This window comes from Tinamus guttatus, unplaced genomic scaffold (genome assembly GCF_059628265.1).
Source record: "Tinamus guttatus ecotype Peru unplaced genomic scaffold, ASM5962826v1 Tinamus_guttatus_pri_ptg001272l, whole genome shotgun sequence".
Taxonomy (NCBI): Eukaryota; Metazoa; Chordata; class Aves; order Tinamiformes; family Tinamidae; genus Tinamus; species Tinamus guttatus.
This window is the reverse complement of record NW_028289806.1, coordinates 784,103-793,545: the sequence shown is the minus strand read 5'-3', so window position 1 is coordinate 793,545 and position 9,443 is coordinate 784,103. Positions and strand designations below refer to the sequence as shown.

Here is a 9,443-nt window from a genome sequence, read left to right as displayed (position 1 = left end):
GAGCGATTTACAGGTCTTTCTCTAGTCAGAACCTCAGAAGTATATATAAAGGTGCTGTACAATATATAAACATTTACACCCAGTACATCCATACATTGCTTAGCATTCCAAGGCCACATTGCTAAGTCACCTCATACAGTCAATACAGATACAAGTTCTGTGGAAGGAGAAATCACAGACAGATCAGACACTAAATTAGATCACATTAACAGAAAAAAACGGGTAGTTTATGACAGGGAAATCATTTCAGTGGTGCTAATACATCTTCATATTAAACTTCTGAACTTGGGGCAGGTGTGTACAACTCGACATAAACAGTCTCCTGTCAAGAATACATGGTTAATATCTACGTAGGCTACTTCAAGGTATTAAATATTTTCACAGTCATACTCCACAACAGGGAGTATTTGTACATATGCTACAGCAATCAATGATTCGTCCAATGTGAAACAGCAATGTGCAGTTCAGATCTGCCCTAAAGTCTACTTATTTTTCCAAAAGTGTTTAAAAACTTCCTTAGGTTTTAAGTCATCTGTACTTCTGAAGTACTCAGAACTGATCCACTGTGCTTCATTAAACTTGAAAACCATTCAGTGTTTAAAGCCAAAGATGCTGCTCAATCACTTTCAATTAGATAGTTGTATTAGTATGATTTTTAACATGAATAAGTAAAGCTTGACCTTCTGTACTACCTTCTGCTTCTACAAACTGGACCAAATTGCTTCTTGTACCACTTTTTTGCAGACATTAAGGAAGCCATCACTAAAACTTCAAAGAAATTAAATCTCTTCATTTTTTTCAGCTCACTGTTTCACAGCTAATTATCCTGTTGGTAGCATTCTTCCTACTATTTTAAAATATACATTAGAGCCCAAACAATAGATATTACATCTCATGTTGCCTCTACTATTATTCTATTTAACGCTCTTAGATCACACATTTCAGATAAGATAGGGGACACTTCCAGTGTGCACAGGCAGAATTAACTTCATTCAAGAAGCTACAGAGTTTGGCTCTGTCCTAAAGATCAACTGTTATCTTTACAGAGGAAAACAACCCCAATTCTTAACTAGCGCTAAATAATGAACGAAGGAAATTTCAATATATAGCACCAGAATGACACTACAATATATGCACTTGCATATATTTACAAAGAATGCTAGGGATGACATCCTGCCACAAGGGAAGCCAAAGGAATTGTACTATTTCACAGAATCCAGAAATCTCTCTTTTTAGACAGATGTTTGCCAACAGTTAATATGAGCATCCTCATGAATCAAGAAAATAAAACAATTTTGCTGTGTTCATAAAAAGCAGAATTACATCATGTCAAACATAATTCTTATCTACATGATTTTATATTAGGTATAAAAATAAAATAAAAAAAACCAAACATATCTTTTGGAACAGCATTAGTGGCTCATTGCTGCCCTAGAATTGATAAAACCAACCCACCCATCTTCTTACAGAAGCAGTAAAAACATGGGTATTTCCTTATGTAAACATGCAACATGCTCTTGAGAAAATATCCATTTTAAATAAAACCTTGTCTTTTCTGTGACTGGATTACATATGAGAAGGATTAGATTGACTGGATACAGTAGGTAACTTGGCACAAGAACAAGTGAGTCATGATCACACTGGCAAAATAGGCATTAAATAATTTTGTTCAGACCCTCACAATACTATCTGGGAATGTTGTAGCAGTGCAACGTTGGGAGCAGCAGACACCGCCTCCGAAGGGACAAGGGGGAAGCAGCTTATGGAGGAGTTTCATTTAAGCAATCCAAAGTTCCTTCATGCAGCTTAGATAATTTAAGAATAAATCAGATTATTTTCCAGCCTCTAAACAGTTTCTGAAAAATGATGACTTTATGTAAAGAAATAGTACTTTTAAGTGACCGTCATTAGGAAGTTGATGAAAATATGTTTTAAAAAAAGTGTCAGTCAAACCCGTTTTTCAGCCACGCTTGCTGTTTTGGTGACTTTACATGCACTTGGTACCTTCCAAGGTCCAGGTGTTATTGGTGCTCTCTTAACTGGTGAACTGTTCTCTGATTTCGAGACTCCATCATCTTTGGTTTCATCAAGTGGCTCCATGTGTGTGTGTCTGTGTTGCCTGTTTAAAGTAACAGTCTCTGGGGGTTCCAGCCACCTTTGCTTCTCCATGGAAAGCAGTGGAATATTGGAAAGACTTGAAGTTTTGAATTTGCTGAAACTTGGCTCTCCAGAGTTTGACTTCTTTATTTTTTCATCTTCAGAGGATTTTGTCCTAGCATCACTGGCCTTACTGAATGGAAGAGTATTTTCAAATGCTGGGTATTTTCTCTCCAGCAGCCATCCTTCCTTCATTCCAGAACTTTCCTGGTTTGCATCTTTCCTTGTGACTCCTATTTTACCACTTCCACTTTTCAACTGCTCAGCAGTCTTAATGTCACCCTCAGTTGTTCTATCCTGATTCTCTTGCAACTTTGCTGACGTTTCTGTGGTTCCTTGTTTACCAAGATACTTCTGGGGACTGGCACCCCTGCCTTGGTTTGCTCTGGAATATTCTGTCTCGCTGCTGCTGTTCAGCCCTGCACATGTGGGTTTGCCCTCACCTCTTCTGGAACTGTCAGATTTCCATGCGGGATTGCCAGGGAGCCTTCCAAGGTCACCCTGTCCAGGGCTGTGAAATCCAGTCTGATGTCGTCCCTCAGATGTCCCGAACCTTTCTGGACTTGCACATGTCTCTCTTTTTGTCATTTCCAACCCAGGACTGGAGGGATGACCCCATCTGCTCTTTGTTCTCTGCGGAGAAGACATAGGCTTAATCTCAGACGGGATTTCAGATAAAGTGCTTATCTTTTCAAGCACAGTGTTCTTGGCTTGTTCCAGTTTCTCAGACAGCTGAACTTTCATTAAAGCTTCTTCTGATGTTGGTAAATAACACACTTCAGATGGGGAAGCAGACTGTGAAGATGAAGATATTGGTGATGGTTCTTCATATATTACATTTGATGAAGATGGATTATAATTATCCCAATCACCTGAAAGAAAGAAGCGAGAGATTTGACTAAGACCTTACAGAAACAATATACTAAATATTTTAGAAGTGTGTTTACTACTGAGATTCCAGGATGTTATGCGAAATCTTCAACTTAGATAAGATTATGTAGTGATGTATTCTCAAAGTCTACTTAACAGTTTTCTCTACTTCACTGTTCTACAAGCTACAATCATAAGGATGTGATTTTGGAAATAAACTTATGCTTGAAATGCTCTGCAGGGTGTGCATGATCTCTGCAGGACTGACAGGGTCTTGTATCAGCATAGTGTTAGAGTCTACATAGCAGAATTGCAAAATAAAATATTCCTAGACCTACAGTGTTAAGATTTATACTAAAGAAAACTGAAAACAGTAAGAAGCTGAGGTTATTCGTAGCTTTGCACTTTAATAATAGGAAGAGATGAATCACAAGACATGCAGATTTACCAAGTCTTTAAGGAAAAACCAAGAAAAGCACTGAAAGCCCTTAGTGTTGCTCAGGTTTCACGTAGGGACACAGACTGGAAGCAGCCAAACCTGAAGGAGGAAGAGAAAAAGCCCAGAGCTACATACCAAAATCACAAGGGTACAGCAAGCCAGATTTCAACCAGAACTGTACAATTAGCAAGACAGGAGGCAACGCAGCCCTTCCCCTTCTCCCCAGTTGCTGATCTCCTCTAAGCTGCTAAACCTAATGTGAGCCATGGCTTCTGACAAAGCTGAAGACAACGATGTCCAGAGACCCCATCTGACCCTTTGCAATTCTGCTTTGCTGTCAGTGGGCAAGAGGGACCAGCAACGATTCCAGACGCCTCTTGCACGTCCCCTTGGGGCACGTTCAACACGGCCACAGCTGAAACTACACCCACCCTAAGTAGCTGCCAGTAAGGAAAAAACCGTATCTGTATCACACAGAATCTTAAATAAAATCAAAATTAAAAGCCAAACGGTGATAACTGTCATATTTGAATAGAAGAAAGATGAGTTTCGATGGAGCAGAGAAAGAGATTACTAAAGTAAATATGCAATAATTTCACACATGATTTAATCTTCTTAGGCACTTATCATGCAATAATTTTTACTAAAAGTATTCCTTATATTTGCAAATAGTATGAGCAACTTGTACAGCTATCAAAAAGGAACTGCCAACTCCTTCAGTGAAACAGCATATCTTTATTAGACTCTATGCCATTGCCTTGGACCTGAAAATGAATTAATATTTTAGATGACGTACTGTGATCTGGAATCAAGCCAGTCCCTGGTCTCAGCAGCAGCAAAACTTTATTCCCACCAGCCTGAATCAGCTCAATGGCTCGTGTGTGAGTGATTCCTTGGGTGGGTTCTCCGTTTATTTCAACAATTTGGTCACCAACCTGACAAGAAAATAGCAACCAGCTTAACCTTTATGAAGTAACACAATAACTGCTCTGTATTTCATAAAAGCTCAATACTGTTATGGCAGAACAGGCTTCATGTAAAGAAAAGAATTATTCATAGGTAAGAGTTCACCAACATTATGCAGTTAATAGCACTGAGGTGTTTGAGGCCAATTAGCAACTTGAAGAGGTAACTGGCATCTAATTACAGTTCACGCCAACTTTGCAGACTAGCATAAAGTGTCTGAAATAGAATTCTTGTGAAAAGCCTCATGAATCTATTTTGCAATGCTTAGATCAGCCGATGGATGTCACTAGTGCATAAAAATACCTGCTTAAAGAGTCCCGTCTGTGTTCTGTTAAATAAAATGTCTTTGCCAAAGAAAGTCACTAGTTGGTTACTCATCTGATGGGACAGGAAGCCCCACACTGCACTGTGTGCACCACATTGTGCTCAGCTGCTATTAGCTGGGTGAGAAATTCCTCCTGGTTATTTGAAAGTACAGCCATGAAATGACAGCATTTTACAGCTGAATAAGGACAAGCTGAATGTGAAAGAGTGAGTAACCTCCTGTTTGGCAGGTACAGACCTTGCGTCCCCAGCGGGAGCTCCTGGGCATGTGGCACCCGACCCCTCCTGCACCACCACGGCCCCTGGCACCTGCTCTGCAGCTCTTGCAGCAGCCACATCCACCCCCATCACTGCAGCAAGGACCTGCACAAAGCCCAGGGCAGCAGAGGCTGCTGCTCTGTGTCCCACAGCAGCCACGGGTGAAGTCACCCAGACAGCTGCACAATTCACCCGCTCTCTCACATTACACTAACACTTCTGCTATTGCCACTCACGGAGCTACATTAGGCAGTATTTTACTCACACAGATGCACCGCTAGAAAGTGCATGAGGATGAAAAACAAGTGGGACCTTTCAAACGCTGGTAGGACAAGCAGCTGTGTCTGCTCTTCCACTTTTCAGCTGCAACTGCACTACTGGATCTGAACAGCGTGGTTTTGCAGCTAGATCCTGCTCTATCCTACAGTGTGGGTACCCACTTTTCAAAAGTAGGGTCCCGGGAAACAGTAAGTGAAGAAACAAGCCTGTTGCTCATATGGGGTTGAATCTTGCTCTGCATCTCTGCCACCTACAATTTCAAGTCACCCATAGTCTACAGCCAGAAGGACATCAGCCCCTTCTGGCCCCTTCCCCAGCCACAGGATCATTTCTTCTTTTAAAGCCAGGTCTACCCCGCCAGAACTTGCTATGACCGCACAGTAAGAACTGAGAGACTGGCAGCTGTCCGGATACTGCTCTGCCCGCTGGGAGGCCAATGGGATCCTGGGGTGCGTTAGGAACAGCGTCTCCAGCAGGTCGAGGGAGGGGATCCTGCCCCTCTGCTCAGCCCTGGTGAGGCCACATCTGGAGTATTGTGTCCAGTTCTGGGCTCCACAGGACAAGAGGGATGTGGAGCTGCTGGAGAGAGTCCAGCGCAGGGCCACAAGGATGATCAGGGGCCTGGAACATCTGCCCTATGAGGAGAGGCTGAGGGAGCTGGGCCTGTTCAGCTGGAGAAGAGAAGGCTGAGAGGGGATCTAATCAGTGTATATAAATACCTCAAGGGAGGGAGTGAGGAGGATGGTGACGGCCTCTTTTCACTGGTGGCCACCGACAGAACTAGAGGAAACGGCCACAAACCGAAGCACCAAAAGTTCCACAGGAACTTAAGGAAAAATTTTTTAAGAGTGAGGGTGCCAGAGCCCTGGCACAGGCTGCCCAGAGAGGTTGTGGAGTCTCCTTCTCTGGAGATCTTCCAAACCTGCTTGGACACAGCCCTGTGCCATGTGCTCCAGGTGACACTGCATGTGCAGGGGGTTGGAGTGGATGATCTCTAGCGGTCCCTGCCAACCTTCAGCATTCCGTGATTCTATGGCCCTGAACTCATGAAGTGTTACAAGGTCGGTGTAAGGTATAAGTTTGTTCCCATTACAGGTAATTAAATACCTCAAAAGGCCAACTTGTTTGCAAATGAACTGATCAGAGAAGTCAAACTCACATGTATTCTCCCATCCTTGATTGCTGGCCCCTCTTCAGCAAGTCGAAGGATGAATAAGCCCATGTTGTACTCCTTTCCTCCACGAAGGCTGAACCCAAACCCTCGAGGACCTCTTTCCAATTCTACTGGATAGCAGCCAGGATTCTGTGGAGGAAGCGACACGAAAAAAGATGAAGAGTTGTAGGCATATTTAAACTTTCGTTTTTCTAGAAAAATTCTTGAACTTTTTGAAGAAGGTGCAATACACTATTTAACCTGAATTCATCACAACTCATGTATGATTAGGTGTAATAGTTTTATGCTAAGTCAAAATGTACAGAATATTTTTCTGTCTAAATTTTAGACACACGTGAAATTTCTTTAAGAAATCTTGCCCAAGAGCCCAGACTGGCCTAGCTCCAAAGATTTGCTGTTCCTTTTATAGTAAGTATTTATACTAAGGAGAGAATCAAATTTATAACATTAACAAAACATTCTCTGGAATGCTTCAAGTTCATTTTTATAAGCAACCTTTCTGTCCACATCTGGCAGGAAAACCTTTCACTGCCTCAGTCCTCAGCCATGATGAAGCAGTATTTTGCATGCCCTGAAACTTGGGTTGTTACCTGTGCCTGGGGGTGACGGCTTCCAGCTGTTGAAGCAACAGCCCCCTCAGACTGTGACAAGTGCTTATGCTCGGGCCATGAAAGCCTGTAAGTATTTGATACTTCTTTTCCAGCTTCACCTTCTGTGGTGGCCCTTCAGAGGTAAAAGAAAATGGATGTTACTTTGCATTTAGAGAATTTTCATCATAAGCTTTATAACATATTTACAGTGGAAAGCAATACACAGTAATTCAGCTGACAGTTCAGGCATCTTGCATGTTGAACACATAATAACTGCATGTAAGGCTGCTTCTTGATCATCTATGGCTTACAAATAAAATCACTAGGAGCACACTAGTGTCACCTAATGCCAAACTCTTGGCACAGTGGCTGAGAATGCAGGCTTATTCTCTGTAGCTGCTCCTCAATCATTTCCTGGGAAAGCTCCTCCACAATCCTTTCACACAGACCTGCTTCCTCTTGACTTAGTGCATCCCCACTTCACCCACAGAACATGAAGTATTGCTGAATAATGCCTCAAATGTTCCATTTCTAGGAAGTCACCTCACCTTTATAATTTTATCCCACGCATTGTCATCACCACAATGCTGAATGAGCCTCACGACTGATTTTCCAGAAACATGGACTCATGTCAATGACCGCTCCATTCTGACACTGCTCAAAGGCAGCCTTCCATTTTAAAAATTAAAATGGATGTCATGGGATTATTCTTGTAAGTTGCAACCACCCCACTGGTCAAGCTTTTCTGGTTGTTCTCAGCCTCTTTTGCCCCTGTCAAGAGCTCTGTACCTGTCTGCACCGGGAGGGTTGCTCTGTGCTGATCCCAGAGGTCTGTGCTGCGGAGCTGGACTCTGCTTGGCAGAGTTTGTTCCTGATGGAGGACCACAATGTTCTAGTGAATTCAAACAAAATCAACAGTCAGACCTTCCCAAATACAGAGGTATGGGGGACATTTATCGTAAGACCTCAGTCAGATTAGGTCTCCCAGTAGTTAAAAAGGGGAAGAGGATTTTCCGAGGTCTGGTGCCATAAGCCAGGAATTGCAGCAGAGCATTGATTCCACTGAACGTAATTCCTATGAATTTTATTCTTATCTGAATTTCTTTTTTTTTTTTTTGTCAAACAAAGTCTTAACTGAAACAGACATGAACAGAAGTATTTTAGACTGCCTGCACATAGATAAAGATTGGAAGGTATTAGAGCTAGTCAGATCCACAAAATTGGTTCACATATATTTAACATAATAAAAATTTATAAGAAATGAAAAATAACACTTATTTGAGAACATATCCCTTTCTGAAAGTAAGAGAAGTCTGAGGATCTGCAGGGGCCCTTAGGATTCACGGGTTAAGGTGCTAACGGTGGGGAGGAAACTGTCGGTTCATTTAAGCCTCAACAGAGTTTGCCACAGGAAAGCTACTGGAAAGATGATGAACTATTCTGACAACTGATGCAACTTGTTTTCTGGTATGTTATCAACAGGAATTTTAGGCATTTTGCCTTCTCCCACAGACTGAATAAAAATGTGCAATGTGTAAACTGAAGTGTATGGCATTTCAAGAAAATCTCGTCAAGAAATTCTTAGGGTGATTTTTCCCTTCCACACAAAATACAATGACTGAACACTTGCAGTAAATCCACTGCATTTGTGGAAAATCTTGTTTCCAGGTACAAAGAGTCTCAGTCACTTAAAAGAGCACATTTTACACAGCCTCTTAGATAGAACCTTAAATGGCAAGTTGTAGCCTAAGATGGACCTATGTACCCAATTATAAACTAACGAACTCCTCCTTTATTAGTTTTTTTTTTTTTTAAACATCCTGAGGAGACGAACTAGGTATGTTCCAGTCTTCTGGTAAGTGTGTCACAATAATCCACTTTTGAGTCTCAATAAACAGACAAGTAAGCAAACCCCAGGAAAACATACAAAGTACACATACACCTTAAGGTAAGGAAAACATAACGCTGCTTTGTCTGCTGCACATTATGAGACTGAATTTTGCAGGTGTGCCAGACCTCAGAAGTCCTTCAGAGGACAGCCTGGTGCTATTACTGTGACATGCCTTGGAGAGGTTTTGCCTCTAGAGACAAAATGCCAACTTTTTCTCCTGCTTTATACTCAGAATTTTAATTTATAAGCACAGCAAGGAAAAGGCCATCTGTTTGTATGAATTCTGCAGTCCTCTATTCAGCCTGCTCGCTTATATTTCTAGCTAATACGTGACAGAAGCTGACAGGCTCCTGCTTTTGTGAAAAACGTTAAAGAATGTCTTCTGGAGCATGAAGCGAAACTCGTTTATTCCTATGAAAAGCAAAGATCATACATCTGTGAAAGCTGGGAGGGAGGAAGGCGCAAGCAGAAGGATACAGGGCAGTATTTTCATCG

General features: G+C 41.9%; 1 protein-coding gene across 4 annotated transcripts in view; it reads right to left on the bottom strand.

Annotated features, from left to right (window-relative positions):
• Positions 1–1,318: 1,318 nt before the first annotated feature.
• Positions 1,319–9,443, bottom strand: part of MAGI3 (membrane associated guanylate kinase, WW and PDZ domain containing 3) — a 61,871-nt gene continuing 53,746 nt past the window's right edge. Inside the window, exons 17-22 of one of the 4 annotated variants that reach the window (XM_088538918.1) lie at positions 7,847–7,949; positions 7,058–7,190; positions 6,453–6,596; positions 4,263–4,401; positions 3,476–3,565; positions 2,884–3,029 (exon numbers count right to left, since the gene is read on the bottom strand). In XM_088538918.1, the coding sequence (XP_088395044.1) occupies positions 3,516–3,565; positions 4,263–4,401; positions 6,453–6,596; positions 7,058–7,190; positions 7,847–7,949 (569 nt within the window). In that variant the 3' untranslated portion in view covers positions 2,884–3,029; positions 3,476–3,515. Of the gene's footprint in view, positions 3,030–3,475; positions 3,566–4,262; positions 4,402–6,452; positions 6,597–7,057; positions 7,191–7,846; positions 7,950–9,443 lie in introns of all 4 variants that reach the window. The other 3 variants (XM_088538919.1, XM_088538916.1, XM_088538917.1) reach the window with 3 other exon arrangements.